This window comes from Ambystoma mexicanum, chromosome 2p (assembly GCF_040938575.1).
Source record: "Ambystoma mexicanum isolate Mex_15411 chromosome 2p, UKY_AmexF1_1, whole genome shotgun sequence".
NCBI classification, from domain to species: Eukaryota; Metazoa; Chordata; class Amphibia; order Caudata; family Ambystomatidae; genus Ambystoma; species Ambystoma mexicanum.
In genome coordinates this window covers 577,350,845-577,370,403 of record NC_090923.1, presented here as the reverse complement: position 1 = coordinate 577,370,403, position 19,559 = coordinate 577,350,845, and the positions used below count along the sequence as shown (strand labels likewise).

The following is a 19,559-nucleotide window of genomic DNA, read 5'->3' as shown; positions in this document are numbered from 1 at the left end:
TATGCAGATTAGATCACAGAGCCTGCGGGTTCGCAGAGGGTGAAAGACGCCTTGGGCTCTGTGATCTATGTGCTCTGAGCAGAGATTACAGAGCCCGAGGCGTCTATCTCTGTTGGCAAAGCTTTATAAAAGTTGCCTTGAATTGTGTACGTTTCAAGCCATCTTTTATAAACGTAGAAATATTTCTATGTTTATAAAAGACGCCTTGAAACATACACAATTCAAAGCCACCTTGAGTTTTGTCCGTCATCAACGCTTTATAAAAGATGCATTGAATTGTTTGCGTGTCAAGCCATCTTTTATCAACATCTTACAAATGTCTATGTTTATAAAAGGTGGCTTGAATGAAAAGTACACAAACCATAGTTAGGTAAGCACACAAGTGTGCGTAACTTACTATGGTTTGTGCACTTTTCAAGCCACCTTTTATAAACATAGAAATATGTAACATTGCACCGTTTATAAAAGATGGCTTGAAAAGTACACAAGCCATAGTAGTACGCATACAAACATATAAATGCTCACATACATTTATATATTTGTTTGCGCACCTTACTATGATTTGTTCACTTTTGGGCCACGCCCACAATGAAAGCCACGCTCCCAAGCGAGGTCCCCCCCTGAATTTCTTACCTCACTTAAAGCACTGGCTGGTACTTAAACTATATCTGTACAAATGAGTCATGTTCAACTATTAAAACGAACAGCAACTCAAATCGGACCTACTGATGTTTTAGGTAGTAGCAATTATTGCCATGCCGTTTCAGCCAGGTTCAGGCGAAATAGCACACTGTCAGAGTCCCAGGGGTTAACAGAAGCCTTCAGATTGCAAAGCTGCATGCACGCTATCATGCAATGGAGCAAAACAGATAGGATGGATTAAGGTTTATAAAGTCTAACATGGAGATGCTTTAACAGGCAGGGCAATGACTCAATAAAACAGGCCAGGGACAATACAGTGAAAAGGATTTTGAGGTAGAACCACCATGCTGACGCCAAAATCTCTTTCTACAACTGTTTGTAATCAGGGTGGAATTGCAGAGATAGAAAAGAGGCCCAGAGTCAAAAATGACAATTCATTCCTTTTGTGGCAAGACGTTTTGAGTAGTATTCCAGTGTGAGTTGTATGGTGAAATGTGTTATAAATTGTGCATTTTAAAACGTGTGTTAAATACCACTGGTCAAACCTACTATCTAATTCATCAAATTAGCCTGTTTTGGCCAAAAGAAAACGGACTAACTTTGACCAAACGAAGTGGCCCATACTAGCATGTTGGGTCTGCAATTGGGTATTTCCCTATAGGCCAGTCCAGGCCTGTTGAATAGCACTGAATGCATCACACAGATTCATTCAGAGTTCAGGTATGGGTTACACAAAGTTACTCCTAGTTCCAGAGGGCTACACCCAATTTCACTCGCAGTTTCTGAGTTCTTCTAAGAGACCAGGGCCAGATAAGAGGTGATTTCTTCCCAGTCTGCCCAGTTTATAATGACAGACTGCACTCATTGTTGTTTCACTGCTGGCCCCATTCCCTCCCACCCCCCCAACAACAATGGCATGTGCAGTTATGAGAGTCACCACATCAGGTGACCAAAAGCCTGCCAAAGCTTCTTGCTGCTCAGTGAGCACTCCTTGCTCAATTTCTCAGCGAGTCCTCCTGGCTCAATTTCTCAGGGAGCAAGTGTTATTTAGATTTCTTTCGTGTGTTTTTTAATCCCAACAGAATCTGGACTCCCAGCTAGACCATCTTTCTCATGTTTTATCCCTGTCTTGGTGTCTTAATGATTTGGTCCTGACAATCCCTTGGCCAAGGTGAACAACGCTATTTAATTTACTAGTGCTTTGTACTTTGGATACACCCCAGCTCAGGCCCCACTGGTGTCTTCACCTGCCTCTCAACGCAGACTTTTCTCTTTGGACTTTTTGGCTATGACAATGCTGGTCATCTGCTTTGGATTTTTCGGTCTACTTTTTCTGCCTCTTTGGCACTCGTCTGTTTCCGACACCCCTCCATTCCTCAGTGAAACCTTCCATCTACTCTCCAATTCTATCCTCAAACCTCTTCCTGTTTCAACTCTCCTCCTTTATCCTGATCTATTTTTTCTAACTCCATCCTTCACGTTGAATGCTTTCTTTCCTACTCCTCCTCGATTTTGCCCTTAACCCTCGTACTTCTTCCTTCATCCTACTCTCTGGTCTCGCCCTCCCTTAAATCTGTCTTCTCCCTGTTACTGGTGACTCTCACACTCTTCTGTCTGCCCTCTCTTCTTCCGCCTCTCAAGTCTTGCCCTACACCAACTATGTCTTCTCCCTGGTACTTCTTCCTTTCCCCGACCATGCTCTCCTTTTTATCTCTCTCCTCAGCACTCCATATCCTCCCTCCCTCCTGCCATCGTGTAAACACAACTACTGAATAAAGCGTGGAAGGTTTTTCACCATTTTATTTTGGCTCAGGAATGTGGAGCTATTCTTTGTTCATGAAGAAGGTGTTGTGTGCCTTTTCCGTCCTCCTATCCAGTGCTTGGTTTACCTCACCTTTGTTCTCTGGGCAGAGTTGTCAGGGTTTCCCCCTCAAAGTGACAGCATAACTCCTTGGTGAATCTTGTTGTTATGAGAGGTGGGCAAATTCTGTTGGCCAATGGGACAGTGGAAAGATCAGTCCGGGAGAGTCCAAGGTCAAGACGTCTTCCCCTGTTTTTTTTTTAACTAGAAGTGGGGGTCCCATTCAAATCACTGGGTTAGGTCGTTATAGAAAATGTGAGTGGGCATAGGGTTGAGGACTCGACTACCATCTTTCTGGATTGTTTCGAGGTGTAGGAACACTTTCGAGGAGATGGGAGGGACCTGGGGAACAGATTCCGGAGGTTGCATGGCATAGGTGGCTTGCCATGGATCCCTGATTCTTCTGGTACTCCTCAATTGATCTGTCCAAACAATTTTAAACAACCTTGAACTGAAAGAAGCAGTACCCATCTTATGAGCCAAAATGCAAGCAAATAATGTACTTTCTCGAGACGAGAGTAAACTTACTGTGGCAAACCAGATGAAGGAGTTGGACTAAGATGTGACATGTTCAAGGCTGTTTATTTAAATAATACAAACACAATGCCTTTCTAGCCTACTTACTATCTGACCCCACCACTTACAAAAAACACAACAAAAATATAGAGACTTTATCCTTCTGCTTTGCTAGGCCCAACAACTGGGATCTCTTTCCAAAGAAGATTATTTTGTCAATTGCTGACAATGCGTTCTTCCAGCTTCTCTGCCAGTTCTTAATCGCCAGTCTTAAGTCTTTATACACCTCTGCAAGATTCCAACCTTTATATGGAAAAAGTGTCTCCTTAATGCAATGACTTGGTGTTTGATAATGTCCCTGTTTTTGGTTGAAAACAGGAACCCTCCCGGTCCTCTCTGTGCCCATTCCTGCTCGATATGTTTTGTATTCTTACTGCTCCCAAAGCTCTTTGGTCCTTTAATACACTTGCATTAGTGGGGTCTTGGTTGGGCGCCTGCTGAATCTAGCATTCTAGTTGCCCTGGTTCCAGTAACCTTTTTGGCTTCTTCAGCCTTGGATATCGATGTCTCTTGGTTTTCCAGGGCTCCCCAAAGCCCTTTGGCCCTCTGGTAGGCTTACTTTAGTGGGGCCTTGGTTGGTCGCATGACCTTATCCAGCATTCAGGTTTTCCTGGCTCCGGTAACCTTTTTTTGCTTCCCCAGTCTAAGCTACAATGGTTCTCCACTCTCTGCAGCGCTACCTCTTTGGGGACGTTTGTTTCCCCTGCTCTGCCTTCTTTAGCTTGGCCTTGGTTAGGCACATGCTATATCCAGCATTCGGTTGATTCTGGCTCCTGTAACCTTTTTCACTTACCCAGCCTTGGATACAACTGTTTGCCCCTCTCAGTGGCGTTACCATTTTGGGAGCATTTGCTTCCCTGCTCTGTTCTGCTGGGCAGCTGATGCACTTCTCATGCAGAGATCGGGTGTCCGATCTCTCTGCTCTGGTCTGGTTTCAGTGTTGGTTAATGGGCCCCAGGCCCACCACGGCTTCTATGTATTCGCACAACCAGGCGAGATGGCCTCTTCGCTATCTCTGTTTTCTTTCTACTTCGTTGCCATTCAGGACGCCAGCATTCCAGCGTCTTGCTAGCAATCAGCTTGCTCGCCCTGCTACTGCCGGCTCTGTGGTCTATAGTGGCTCTCCCCCACCAAGACGTCCTCACGTCAGAGGCTCGCCTCTTTGTAGTATTCTCAGTGCTCCATAACACGGTCCTTGTCGTTTTATATATGTCATTAAAAACAAAAGGGGTGTGTCATTACTCTTTGACTGTGGAGTTAAGACGAGATCGGGCATTATCTGAAGCTAAAGAGAATGAAGAAATGTCACTATTTGGAGGATCCAAAACAGAAGAAAATAATGTATTTTCGATTCCCATATAGGCAGACAATGTATTCTGGTCAGGGAGTTCCTTACAGGAATGGGAGTTGTCCTCAAGAAGGGAGTCACTCCCATTGAGGACTGATATGTTCAGACCCGTAGGGCAGGTTTTGATTAGGTGGCACACCTCCCTCACCTAAAAGGGGGTGGCTCTTCTCTAGGTAGAAATGGACTAATATCTAAGATTTGTCAAATAATCCAAAGACCCTGAAGACATAGGGCCTCTGGCTCCTGAATCAGGATAAGAGGTAGTTGAAAATGGTACTTTTAACACACTTGTAAGTCTCATCTTTTACCAATACTGCCCATAAGTACACACTCATAAAAACACCATTGCAAGAAAACAGAAATATCCACAGAAGAAAGGCAAGAATAAAAAAGATAGTTGGGTACGATTTCAATTTCAGTGATACATCTTCCTGACCTGTGTCAACCCCAGAACCTTTTGCTTGCACTTAGTTATTATATTACTTTCTTCCAAGGTGACAGGGAATCTTTTTTCCCTCTCACCTTGTCTTTTACTCTTTTTATGGATGCCCTTTTTATGTTTCTCCATAGTGTATGATTGGAGTTATAGTTTCCTATAACTTTGGATGGACAGTAATATACTTTGGTAGCACACAACATTTTAAATGCAGTGGCTTCCTTTTTAATTCTCTTCTTATTTCTTGGGTGAACTACTGTTCTCAAGAAGTAAAAGTGGGATTTCCATCCCCTTTACATTGATTTTCAGTTACAATTGCAGGCTTACTTGAATGGCTGGTGGCAGTGGTTTTACCTTAGTGAATGTTTAGTCGTATTACTTGCAGGCTGTTAAATCAGCCTCAGTAATACATAGAAGGGCCACCATTGTGTTAGAATGGTGGGCTACCTCTTTTTTCCCCATTTATCATTTGCATGTTGTTTCTGAGGTCTTCCTTTGCTATTCTAGATGGGAAAGACCTCAGTGGACATTTTGTCTTCGGCAGGAATCCTTTGCATTCCCAGCCTATGCTACAGAGTGTCTGAGAAAGCAGGAAGTGAGGAAGGAGTCCTAAACTCTGCCGCCCGTTGTCTTTCACATTGCCTGAAATGGGGACTGTTTGGACAGCCAGACCACCCCCTTCTGTAAACTGCAGTGAGAGTTTGTAGAAGATGTGCTGTAGTTCCTGAAAAATACTCTGAACTTGGGATCTGCTGACAAGTCGACCACTGGAGCTGAATCCGAAGGGCAAGATAAAGATAAGACGTCTGTAGCGATTTCCTGCAACCGAGAGCCTGCTTTGTAACCAGAGCCTGATACAACCCTTCCTTCCAGTCGAACTAGGGGTCCCAAATGCGATGATTCCTACCCAAAGAATGGTGAGATCCACTAGTTTCAAGACGTCCTGCCTTTTGAGCCATTCCACGACATGCTACGACCTTGTTGGCTGCTAACCGCCAATACCCTGGGACCTCGAGCCTGAGTATGGTGCATAGTCTTATGAAGTCTGAATCTGTCCAAAACGTTGGTGCACTCCTGCTGGATCTCCAGAGACACAAATCAATTCCCTAAAATCCCTGCAACAGAGTGCAGGACCATGAGAGTGAAAGTAATCTGACCAGTGATATTTGCTCTTCATTTGGCTGCTATAAAAAAGTGCCACATCCACAGAACCACAGGAATCCATGAAGAAACCTTTGCTTGAAGACTCCTCAGATGACTGCTGCTGCAAGTTCCTATCCAGAGTCCAGTTCTTTCGTCTCCAGACCAAGAATCCAGGGACTGGGTTCTGTACTGCTGCATCCTGAAGGCATCCACTCTGAAGCTTTTCTTTTCTCCTCAGGTACTGCGTGGGCTTGGGTAATCCTTACCTTAAGTCTAGTGTGCATCCTGTGAGGCTGAGTGATTGATTTGTGTGGTTGGGAGGTTGCCCATAAGTCCCTGAACACTTGAACTAACTCTGAAGCTAATACTTACTTGTTTAATAAGATCTCCTCTGGAACTTGACTTTCCTGCAACTGAAACCTGTCCTGACCTGACTACAGCTGGCACCTAGACCACTAGCGTCCCTCTTCTTCCTCTGATAAAACTTGTGCTATAGACTAGGGAAGGACTTTATAAGATAAGGATTCTGAGTACTTAGCGTGCTAAAGAAGTTAGAATGGTAACTGTATCTCTGTGTAAGACGAGGTTACACATTTTCATTAAGATTATGCTCACCTTTAAGTTGCATTATGCCCCTCTAAAAAGTGAATACATTGTTTTACTAACTTTGAATGGTGTTTCCCCCCTCTCATTTTTTAGTTCAGTTTCAGTGCTTTCCTCCTCAACCTTTGTTGCTCTGTACCAGATCCTAACCCTGTTGGTTTCCTTGTTCAACTGTGTTTCCTAATTAGGAGCACCATCTGCACTACTCGAAGCCCAATTTCAAAATCATCACGTTTGCAACCTGAACTCTGGCCTGCACGATCCTGTTTCTAGCTTGAAGCATGGCTTGCAAGCTCCTTAGTTTTGTTTGTTGACTAAATGTGTGGTGCCAACTCCTGTGTGTTCCTCAACCTCCCATCGGGCACCAGTTTCATGTTTCCAGTTTTTAGATATGGGATATGGGATATGGGATATGCTAAACTGCCTCCGCTCCAGAATTCCTTTGCTAAAGATCTGTTTGCACACCCTGCTAACCTAGCTTCACACCATGGGTCCTGACAGAGCCTCTGTGCCTAACATCTACTGACACTTAATAGGTCGGTCTGCCCTTCTTGGATGAGCAGGTCCTTGATCCTCCTATCTCCTTTTCCAGCTACAGTACATTGGCTGTGTCACCTGACCATGGTAAGGAAAGAAATACTTTCGAGACCAGGGAACTGCATCCGATGCAGCACCTAACATGCCATCTAACTCACTGCATCCCATGACATTTGCAGTATGTAAAATTGTGCATTGCCTTACAGAAGTGACCAAAACATTTTAGTAGAAACATGCAAAAGAGGAAAGCCTCACCGGGAGGCCTAGAATGTGTAATTATTGCAGCACACTGTCATACACCATTACATGGACTCACAAGGGTCAATGTGCAACAATGGCACTCAAAGTTGCTTAAACGCCTCAAATAGATTAGTAGTGGATGGTGACAAACATCCTACCAGGCACCCAACCTGCATGAAAGTGCTACTAAATGAATGATTTTGCCAATACCAATTAAAACGTTACATGGGGTGTACTGTATTGCAGCATACCACACAGAATAGAAAAGAGGCCTCCCCCTGAGACTACTGTCTTTTGGGTAGCTACTGGCCCACTCATTTTACAGGGAAGTGTGTTGCACGGCCAGTTATTGCCTTAACGTTGTACAGCTTTGCACATACTCTATTCATTGAATGGTAAAAGCCACCAGTGCACAACTGGCATGGTATGAATGCTTTCCTGGACGAAAAGTATCAGAAATATAGGTTTTACCCTCTACAGTAGTCCCCTGTCCCTTCTTAAATAGACTGAATCCAGAAATTACAGGAAAAAGCCTGAGGGAGGTAGATCAGGAATAACTAATATTTAAACAATAGGGGGCACTGTTCAGTCGAGTCAAATTGGATAGCATATATTAGTGATGATCTTTGTACATGCTTTTTTATCAAATCTTTTTTAAAAGAATGCCAAGCCATGAACGGACTTCTGTTACAAAAATATTTCATAGAAGGTTGTGGGGAAAAGGGTCTCTTTGAGGAGAAAAACAATGAATAAAAAACAATCTGAATCTATAGCGTAAATGTCTTGTACGGTGGAAGCACAGTTACATTATGAATAGTAGTTGAAAAAAAGATTGAGCGCTTGAGGTTAGGAAAAACTGCTATGGAATAAGTGATAGAGAGCACAGTGAATGTACTGTCAATAGTGGAAAGCCTAACATTGATATAGAAACGAAACAACTGTATAAAGAAAACACATGAAACATGTATGCCCTGGGGTCCAGATGGTGTCCTGAAAAGGCCCCATATACATATGTAGAAATTCATACATGGGAGCGGGATCATCAGCTTTTTCCTATAGGCAGAGGTTACATTAATAAATGAGGGCAAACCTGCCAACACCATATGGCAAAGTAAATCACATATCGTCCACAGAATGCACTCCCTGCTTCCGCCATATTACTTCGTAGTCCTTCATAACACACACACACATGAGCACACACACGTCATACAAAATACTATATTGACCCATATTTTCATAGACTGTGCCAGACTCTATCTCAAGCCCTCGTACCCAAATAACTGAGCGGATACTCAAAGACCAAGATATGCCTATGCTTTACAAAACAAAACAGGCCATCCACCCAAGAACAGGTCAATGGGCTGTGTTCCTGCCGGTAGAGGGGCTCCCAGAACCCCCCTTGTTTTGCATACTACAGTGATACTCATATCACACAGATACAACTAATCAGAGCACTCCTCCTAGGCCAATACAAAGACGTGGTGTATTAAACAAACAAACAACCTCTTCAAAGAAAGGTCATCTTCTTGGGAACACTTACCAATGACTGGAATACCAGCAGCCCATACTTGTCTGTGTTGTCGTCGAGAATTACAAAGAGTGTATCTAAGATGTCCTGAAGGAACTGAGAGAGAGAGAGATCAAAGAGAGTTCATTAGTGGAGGAGTCAGCATCCGTACAGACTAATTTACATATTTCCCTGTTGTTATGAGAACAAATATATTTAGGAAATTACAGTTTGTGAGCATTGTCATGCTCCTGCAGTACTTGCATGGCTGTATGAATATACTTTTAAAATACGTTTTCTTATACATGTTTTCGTCTCTAAAGCATCTTAAATAGCAGGCATTACCTGCATGAATGATTCTCATTCTGCCAAATTCAGAAAAAAATGAGCGTGAGTGATCCCAGAAGGCCTAAATCTTATTGCACCAGCTGTTAAGTGGTAACTTACACTATCAAGTGACATCATCTGACTGACATGCTGCATCTCTTGAAGAACCTAACAAGTCAACATTAGAGGCTTGGATTGACTGTCGCCTGAGGCCTTACACAATTATCATGTATTGAGGCTTTTGGAAGAATAGATATTCATGTCACAAGGAGGTCAGAGTGGCGATACAAATTATGGGTCCTGAGAAGCCTTCTGGTAATGATGAAATACTGGTGAAATTGCATTCAGAGTTTGAAGATATATTAGCCCCTAAACTAGCGGAAGTGATTAATGAGACACTTCATTTGTGGCTAATAACTTTGATGAAGATGGAGACAGTATCACAGTTGTGTTGAAACCAAGGAAGGCATGAATCCATGTATCTGCTCAAACTTATAGGCTTCTGTCACTACTGTAGCAATCATGCCCCAGCAGGTGGGAGTACATGGCCGGTAACGGCCCGCCAGCTCCAGCCTAGGCAGGCCAGAGGAAGCGAGCTAGTCGAAGAATAGATATTCATGTCACAAGGAGGTCAGAGTGGCGATACAAATTATGGGTCCTGAGAAGCCTTCTGGTAATGATGAAATACTGGTGAAATTGCATTCAGAGTTTGAAGATATATTAGCCCCTAAACTAGCGGAAGTGATTAATGAGACACTTCATTTGTGGCTAATAACTTTGATGAAGATGGAGACAGTATCACAGTTGTGTTGAAACCAAGGAAGGCATGAATCCATGTATCTGCTCAAACTTATAGGCTTCTGTCACTACTGTAGCAATCATGCCCCAGCAGGTGGGAGTACATGGCCGGTAACGGCCCGCCAGCTCCAGCCTAGGCAGGCCAGAGGAAGCGAGCTAGTCGCACCTCAGGGTTTGCCTTGGTGCAAATAGTATATATTGTTTTTCTCGGTAGATTGGCAGCGCTTATTGGGTAATGTCAAACTCCTGAGAAAAACAAAAAAGATGGCCGCCACCATCAAAAAAGGGAATACGTCCCTTTTCCATTTCTATGGTGGTGGCAGGGAGCGGGAGGTCCAGGAGGTAAGTGGGGAGTGAGGAGAGGAGGGGGTATAGGGGTTTGTTTTGTTTTGAGGCCTTGGGGAGGCAGCAGGGAGCTCCCTGTTGCCTCCCCACATTCAAAATAAAAAAAGATGGCACCACCCAAGAAGGGCCTCGGGTCGCTGGACACAGCAGGCGGGACACTGTCTATTCTCGCCCACTGTTCCAGCCACGTGATCGGTTGAGCTCCTTCCCGGGTGCAAATTCAGGTTCACTCTAGAATTCAGAGTAGGATACGGCTCAACGACTACAACCACTACTATTGTCCCAGATGAAATATGCAGATCAGACATGGTTTCCGCCTGGATGAAACCCAATGATTAATTTAGTTAGAAGCCTGCATGTGGTCGATTAAATGGGAATGAGCTGCAGTAATATACTATTACTTGTTAAATTGTAAGAAGGTGTTTGACAATGTTGCCTGGAACTTTTAGTCAGTTCAAATATAACATAAATACATTACCAGTGGGGCTGGAGAACTGACTTGAGTTTTGGATGAGGTTGCCTTTGTCCAAGATTGGGAGGGTTGCGCTTAGGAACATGGTTATATTGCTGTGTCTTTTGTGATGAATCAGAGATGATTTACCCAGGAAACCTGACATGGGAACCCTCTCATGTGGCCAGGGAGAGGCAGACACTTTCTGATCTTGTTGCTGGGCACAGTGTTATCCGGGAGGATCACATGGGAAGGGAAACAGGTCAGGAGGAAGGGGAGACCCCCTTTGGTCATTTTCACTGTGACTCCAATGTCCTAATAGCTTAGTGTAAAAAAGAAGCTGTGGAAAGGAGTCATTTTGATGTTAGGGACTTCAAGTCCCAGAATTCCCAGAGTACTGGGACGAAGAAGAGCACTGCAGAGGTACAAGGTTGTGTGAGGGGAGGATAGCTCAGGGGTAATGTGTTTGTCTTGGAAGCAAAACAATACAGCGCAATAAAGGCTCAAATCCCGATCCTGCGCTTAGAAACAAATCTCTGGTATTAAGCGCATTATAAAAGAACAATTATAATTATAATCTGGGAAAGAAGAATTTGCCCAGGTTGTCAGAAGAAGCAGATACTGTGGTGTGAATGCTACTCTTATATTTGATGTTATTGAACTGCCATATATTTCCTTGTTGATTTTATGTACATGCAAGTGTGAGGGACAGAAAACCTTTCTTAGACGGTTTCCTTTAGTTTATTTTAGGAAGGGAAATCCTTGTCAGTGTAGGGATAGTGAGGCGTTTATTAAACCTTTTGAGTTAATAAAATGGCATCTTTTGAAAAACCTTCACAAAGTTGTCTGCCTCACATTTCTGACCCCTCACACTTTGCATTGAAAAATGTGTATGCAATCATTAGTGTCTCTAAGCAAATTGATAAGCACCTCGCGAGGTTTATCTGGTTTGGCAGGGTGCCCGCCACAAAGAACCATTCCAGAGACTGGAATACATTCCAAGGGTGCTTTATTATGGCTGTTCCAATAGTCAACATGGCTGTCAGTTCTTAAAAAGTGTTCTTTAGGGGCTACTGGGATGTTTGGCACTACGACCGTCCCTTTTTAACTCGACTACTCCGGCCTTTCCCTCCTTCCTAGCCGAGGCGTCCATAACTGGGTGCAAGTAATGTCTCAAGGTGATCCCTACTGTCCGTGGTTGTTCTGTTGGCTAAAACGGGTGGACTCTAAGATGGTGGGTAGCTACCTCCCTAGGGATTCTTCTATTTGTCCCTGACTGAGCCCTGCTTACTCTATGGGAGTTTTGGGATGGTGCCTTCTTCCACCCAGTTTCACTTGCTCTCATTACACACACATTCTCTCCTGATCCCTCTGCCATACTACTGTTTCTCTGCTCTCACACTTCACCTTCCTAACTCCACCATTAGTTGCTGCCACCCTCCTTATTACTCTACTTCAAATGATTCCTACCTCCAACTACTACTCTACTACCAATACCTCTGCCACCATCTCCTTCCTTCCTCTACCCTAGTACAACTTTTACTCCCACTCTACTCTTACCACTACTTCCACACTATGACTATCTTGCCAATGTACCTACAACTCCTATTACCTTACTACTCTCACTAACTCGCTCTCTCCCATTACTATCAATTCCAATACTGATGCAACCACTTACTATCGTCCACTACCACCACCATCTACTCCCAGTACCACTACTCCTCTCACTACCATGCTACTACCATCACTCCCAACTACTGCTACCTTCTACTCTGTCGCTTTTCCACACACCTTACTCACACACATACACACTCCACAGACACACTCTCTCCAATAGCCTCCACCCTGCTTTCGCTTCCTCCAGTCTCTCAGATGTCCTCCTCCACCTGCGGTTCTCATCCAACTAACCCACTGTACACAACTCACATGCACTTCCCTAAATACCCCACCTTCTCCCAGGATTGGATACTCACCCTGTCTAATCACTTATCTGGCTCTAGGGGTGTGGCAGGGGAAGGGTTTAGGTAGGCTTCAAGAAGGGCTTATAAGGCCCGCCCCCTTTGCCAGATAGTCAGATCGCTTGCTAAGAAAGTAAAAGACATTCTGAGGGAAAGGAGTTACTGTTTGATTAGGCATTTTGGTGGGCTATTTAATGTTAATTTCCCTGGTGGGCTAGTGGGTTCCTTATTAATAGTGCCTTTATTTAAAAAGTAGGATCCCTGGTAGCTAAGTGGAGGTTTAGCACTTGTGTGGGGTACAAAAGGCGCTGTCTGCTGGAGCCACACCAGTGTTGTGAAGGATGCAGCGTCCTTTGCTGTTCCTCTGTGACTAGGATGCGGCCATCTCACAAGGTAAGGAGGGGCTGGGAGGGGTCCAGCACTTGTGGTGGCATCACAGGTTGATTGGGGTGGGCTCTCACCCTCCCTTGACAGAATGTGGGGAGGCCTCCCGCCCCTGCCACTTCCCCCTACCTTACCATATTCCCTTACCCCACCCCATATCTATATTTAATAAAAAATTAACCAAAATACCCAACGAATTCGACCCAAAAATGTGGTCAATTCTGATAAGGTCAATTTGGTATTCGATCAATTTGGGTAATATCTCCCATCTGCTCTCTCTACTCACCTCTACAACTGTCATTGTACTTCTAACTCCCATATTTCCCTGTTGGCTCAACTCTCTTTTCATCTCTCTGCAGGATTTGGTTCGGATGTGTAATTGCCTGGGTGCAATCAGATGTATTCATCACATACTCTGTGATTGGTAACTGCTTATGAGAACTGTTGACAAAGGAGTTGACAGCAATTAGCTAGCAAATAGCCCCACAATTCTGCTAGCCAAGACTATAGTCCATGCATCTGCATTTGGAATTACTCTGTGAGTGACTTATATTTCTTCAACTGTTTGTGAGAGCCGATGTGATAGTTACTTTTCATTCCTGTAATATTGCAGTTTTCTGACTTGTGGAACCCTGCAAGCGAGAGCCCACAGTTCTCTCCAACAGCAGTGCATGCTAACCTCCATGTATCAATGAATCAGGCATACTTAGTTGCATTTAAAAAAAACATGTATTGGGCATTTGTATGGCACCTATACACAAGTGTTTCTAGGTGCCACAAGACAAGAAAGGGGGAGGGGGAACATGGGATATCATACGAAAAACAGCAACAAGAAAAATAGACTGTTATATTAGCCTTGTGACAATCGTAGTGTGCAGGTAGTTGAGGATAAGTGACAGAGGAGGGTTGGAGGGAGAAGTGCAAGAGTGGGGGATCCCATGGTTGGGGGGGGGGCAAGTGCTATACAGGCCAAGGAGGCAGGTGCAAGGGGGGAGAGAGGGGAGGAGAAGCAAAGTGCAGTGGGCAGGCAGACTGGGTAGGGATAGTCCGGGAAAGGGAGCCCAAGGGCAAGTGATGGGTGAATTATGCAGGGAAGGACTGGTATGGGGGTGGTCTGGTCCCTGTATGACTCAGAAAGGGACCAGGCCTCAGTCGCAGTGGTAGGTGGAGAGCTTAACAAGGTAGGGTAGATGGAAGGCAGAAGACAAAAGGAAGGTCTTGAGAAGTTTCCGGAACTTAAGAAGATCCAGATCAAGTCTAATGGGTAGATTGATGCTGTTCCAGAGGGAGGCACCAGCCAAGGAGAGGGATATACCTCCCACTATCTGCTTGGAGAAACATCTGACCTGCAGAGAGTTGGAGCCAGAGGACCAAAGGATTCTGACTGGGCAGTATTTAGGAATGGAAAGCTGGATGTAGGGAGGTCCCAGGCCCAGTCCGCCTTGTGGATGATGCAGAGAGTTTTGAATTCGATCCTTGCAGCCACCGGGGACCAGTGGAGAGACTTTAGGGCTGGAGAGATGCGGTCCCTGGGTTTGAGGTCAAGGATACATCTTGCAGTCCTATTCTGGATTAATTGGAGGGGGCAAAGGGAGGAAAGAAGAAGGTTTAGGAAGAGACTGTTGCAGTAGTCAAGTTTAGAGAGAAGCACGGCTATGCAGACATCGAGCTTCTGGGGGAAAGTGAGGAATTGTAGAATGCCCCTAACTAGATGGAACTGAAATTTGGACTTCTTGGCAAGGTCTGTGATGTGTGGAGCGAAGGAGAGAGAGGAGTCAATGATGATCTCAAGGTTTTCTGCCTCACAAATGGGTGAGGGGAGCAGAGCCAAAGAGTAAGGCCAGAGAATGAGTGGGATGCTGGGAACCTGCATCCCAATGAGAAGGATCTCAGTCTGGCTGGCATTGAGGCAGAGATCATTGGAAGAGCACCATGCCTAAATAGCAGTCAGGCAGTCAGGTATAAAGCAGGAAAAGGAGGAGGAAGATGTGGGGGAAGGCAGCCGGGAAGAGAGTTGTGTGCCGTCTGTGTAACACTGGAAGTGAGTAGAGTAGGTGGAGATCAGGTGGACCAAATGGGCTAGAAAGATGTTGAAGAACCATGGCGATAGGATAGAGCCCTGAGAGGTGCCACAAATAGAGAGTGAGGTGGAGGGCAGAAACTGACCAATTTGAACTTGGGAGAGCCTGTTAGAAAGGAAAGAGGTAAGCCACACCAGTGCGTTGTCCATGATGCCTAGGGTATCACAGAGACATTTATGAGGATGGAAGTGGTTGACAGTGGCAGTGTCAAAGGCAGAGAAGAGATTGAGGAGGATCAGCACAGAAGGAGAGTTTGAGTCCAAATTGGAGAGTAGCTCTTCACGAGTATTCAGGAGAGCGATTTCCTTGCTTCTGGCTGCCCTAAAACCAGACTGGCGGGCATGGAGGCAGCCAGCCACTTCGGTGTGGAGGGTCAGTACTTTCCATTGTATGGCCATGGATGCCAGTGGTGGTGGGCCCACAAGCGTCACAGTTCCCATCACCACTCTCTATTTTTCTCATAACATGGAAGCTTTCCAAGCAGCCCAAGAAGTTTACAGTTAACAGAACCTGCCATACAGATAAGGCTAGGAATGAACTATGTTGCCATGGAGTTATGCCATGTACCTCCGCAGGGGCCTGAATCATGGAGAAAGATGCAGTCCCTGGCACCCGGATGACCCCCACCCCATCCACCAGCCTCAAAACATGTGACTTCATCACACCCCTTGCTTACAAGTCACAGTACATGGTGGTGTGGTTTGCCCATTGTCCTGCTTCAGAATTGAGACTATTTGGTTCTGCCATATCAGACAACAAATGTTTGACTTGCACACCCAGAGAAGAAATAATTACTTACCTCTCAGTAATGTTCTTTCTGATGGACGTTGCGCCCGCAAATTCCTCATCTTGGATATCTATCTCCCAATGCAGCTGCTCTTCTGAACCTTTTCTGCCATCAGGGAGCACAGTATGGCTCTGCATCTGCTCTGCCCAATGCCTCTACATGCTGGACATGACATCAGGCCCAGTATAAATAAAGGTGCTGCAATCCTGACCTCAGTTCCACCCTTTTTCCATAACACCTTGGTGCAGAGGGACAGCGCAAATAAGGTGTAATACCAAGCTGCCAAAAGAGGCAGGTAGGGAGGGTAATGAGGTATCTGTTGGTTCAATGCCCATCAGGAAGAACATTACAGAGAGAAGAAATGTGTTCGTCTAATGGGCTCCTTCCTCCCATGGATTCCTCATCTATGATAGACTCCCAAAGCAGTAAAATGGCCTGGAAGAGGGGAGGGGCCAGGACATCACCTAAACCAGAAAACTCGGAAGGACAGCTTAACCAAAATGAGCATCCTGACCTGCCATATATTCCAAACAGTAGTGTTAAGCGAATGTGTCCTAAGAATCTCATGTAGCCACAAGCCACTTGACAAATGTCCAGGACAGTCACCCAACACTGCAGGGCTGAGGTGGCAGCCAATCCTCTGGTGGAGTGTGCAATAAAATACCCTCAGACACCACCTTGCCAGGCCGGTCGTAGCATTCAGAGATGCAGAGAATGATTCACCTTGCCAGGGTCTGTTTAGTCACAGTCCTGCCAGCACAGGCACCAGCATAACCAATGAAAAGCTGGCCAGATTCCCTGGCCTCTCTCGTCTGAGAGACAGAGTAGCTAAGAGCCAGTACAAGGCCCAGACAATGGAAACCCTCCTCTACCATAGAAGGGAGAGGCAGAGGTAAAACACCAGAAATATGGATCTTTTGAGAGAGATGGAAATATGAGACCATGTTTGGTAGAAAGTAGAGCCTAACTTTCAAAATCACCTTCTTGGGGAAAACCAAGTAAGAAGGCTTAACAGCTAAATCCTGGAGCTCACTCACCTGTTTATCGGAAGTGATGGCGACCAGGAAAATCACCAAGGGTAAGTAACCTTAAAGATTAGAAATGAAGGGGCTCAAATGGAGCACCCATTAAAAACAGCAACACTACATTTAAATCCCACACCAGGACCACAAATTGGCATGGGGGACACATATTAGAAAGACCCATCCCCAGAACCACAACTGCTCTGGACAGAGGCAAGGAGCCCACACCACTCCAGTTGTTGGCATAATGCACAACTGCTGTGTTATCTGTCAGGACCAACACTGTCTTTACTTTCACAGAGGGGAGAAAAGCGACTAGGGGCAGCCTGATTGCACTCAACTGCATCAAATTGATGTGTTCCTGACTCTTCGTTGGTGACCACTGTAAGGTCCTGAAGAGGAGATCCCAAAGCCTTCAGGCATGCATCTTTGACCAGGGTCACCTGGGGCCTTGGTTGAGAAAACAACAACCCTCTCAGGATGTTGTCCTTCGCAGACTCCATTGTAAGTCTCTGGACACTCTCCCTGAGAAATGGAGAAGGTCTGATGTTTGTCCCCGTGACCACTGAGAACTCAGCAGCTACTGCAGTAACCTCATCGAAGCCAGACCGATGTCAAAACATGGTTGGAAGAGGTCATAAAACCCAGCTATCGCAGAAAGGTCTAGGCTGGCACCCATGCTTGTGGTTGGAAGACTTGTACCATCTTGTGGATGTTAGTTACCCTGCCCTTGGTCTTGAATTTTGTTATATGCCGCCTCCCCATCTCCTGGCTTATTTGTGTGGATCCACCATGTGTGCCTGTGATGTCATGGAATGTACAGCACATACTGATGCAGCAGCCTCAAATGTTATGCCTAGAGTTTGGTTCCACTGAGACAGCGTTGGTGAGACATGATGCCTAGGTGGTCGTAGCCAGTGGGCTCTTCCTGTGAATTTCCGAGCTCTGTTCAGACATGATGTCAAAAATATGTGTGCACCGTACGTAAGTGAAACTATTTAAAGTGCCAATTGTGAAATATGCTGTTTTGAGCCTTTGTTTTGTTGAGGTATTACATGGCACACCTCAATATTGAGTGTTAGCATGAATGCTAATGTAGATGAAGCTTTTGATTTTTGGTTGTGAAGGAGAGAACGATTCCATGTCCTGCGCCTAACTTAATTTGTTATATGCGTTTAGCTATAACCAGCTTGAGGACTTTCAGCCTCACCCTGCCCGGTGCAGCAGGGACTCTTGTGGGCAACATCCAGCCATGACAGAATTATTATGGGAAACGTGTGGCAATGGCGTGTGTTGGTTATGTCATGCGAATTCAGGGCCCTAACATACTTTGAGGGATTTCCAGCTTTAGGCTGCACCCATATCTGTTGGCATGGTTTTAAGAGACACTGTGAGGCCCCTATGTCTTTTGGTTTGGTGTGTGTGTGGGCATGCGTCAGGAGGACGCAGTAAGGCCTCATGGGGCAAGCATCAGGAAGGACGCTATAAGGCCCCGTAGCAAAAGTGTTAGTGTTTTCAAAAGTGTCAGGAAGACACTGCAAAGTCACAGTTGGATTGTAGTGTAGGCATGCATCAGGGAGGATGCTGTAAGGCATCACAGGGCATTCATCATGAGGACGCTGTAAGGCCCCAATGTGAAGTGTTTGGCCCTCATTACACGTTGTGCGGTAAAAAAAGGCATTTACCGGCATGGCGTTATTTGCGTCTCCGCCCTCGCAAGAGCCTGCAAATTGCGGACTATTATGAGTAAGTGGACAGGAGCATAGCACCATGCCGGTAATCCTCCTACTGCCATGTCGTAAAAGCCCCCAAAAAGTCCATTAACGGATTCGACCAAAGTGCTCGGCCTTCTTACTGCATGCAAATTGCAAATTGCGGTCACCGATATTAGCGGTCACCGCTATTAGCGGTCACCGTTAAAACCCGGAAGCGGAAATAGCGTCATCGCACAGGAACGGGAAAGAGCACGGCGGCTATCTTTAAAAACACAATCCATTGCCATCCTCCGCATCCAGGACACCTTTCCAGGAAACTCTGACAAAAATCCTTCCAGGACAGCCTAAAGATGCCCAAGGCTGTAAAAAAATCTACTGAGCGGCAACGTAAGGAAAAATTCTGCAATGAGGAGCTCATAATGCTGACCGAGACACTAGCGGCAAATGCAAATGTGGTCTTCAGCAATGACATGCGGCGGGAGACCATCCTCAAGAAGAAGGCCATCTGGGCAGAGGTTGCCAACAAGGTCAGTGCGGTGGGCACCACCACCCGCACAGTCAAAGACTGTCGTAAGAGGTGGGACGACCTCCGGCTCCGTGTCAGGAACATACTGGCAGCGAACCGCAACCTGGCTATGGGCACAGGAGGAGGCAGCGAATCGCCTATTAAACTCCGTGAGTGGGAGGAGACCTGTGCATCCACAATTGGAGTGGAATCCATAGAGGGTGTTGGAGAAATGGAGCATGGCGTGGCCACTTCGTCCGATGGAGGTGAGTGTATAAATCAAACAATGCACA

The 19,559-nt window shown here is 45.5% G+C and overlaps 1 protein-coding gene across 4 annotated transcripts in view; it reads right to left on the bottom strand.

Moving 5' to 3' along the window:
- DOCK3 (dedicator of cytokinesis 3) overlaps positions 1-19,559 on the bottom strand; it is a 2,582,899-nt gene that overhangs the window by 834,133 nt on the left and 1,729,207 nt on the right. For all 4 annotated transcript variants that reach the window (XM_069644069.1, XM_069644070.1, XM_069644071.1 and 1 more), the window contains one exon: positions 8,927-9,010. In XM_069644069.1, coding sequence (XP_069500170.1) covers positions 8,927-9,010 — 84 coding nt within the window. The remainder of the gene's footprint in view (positions 1-8,926; positions 9,011-19,559) is intronic.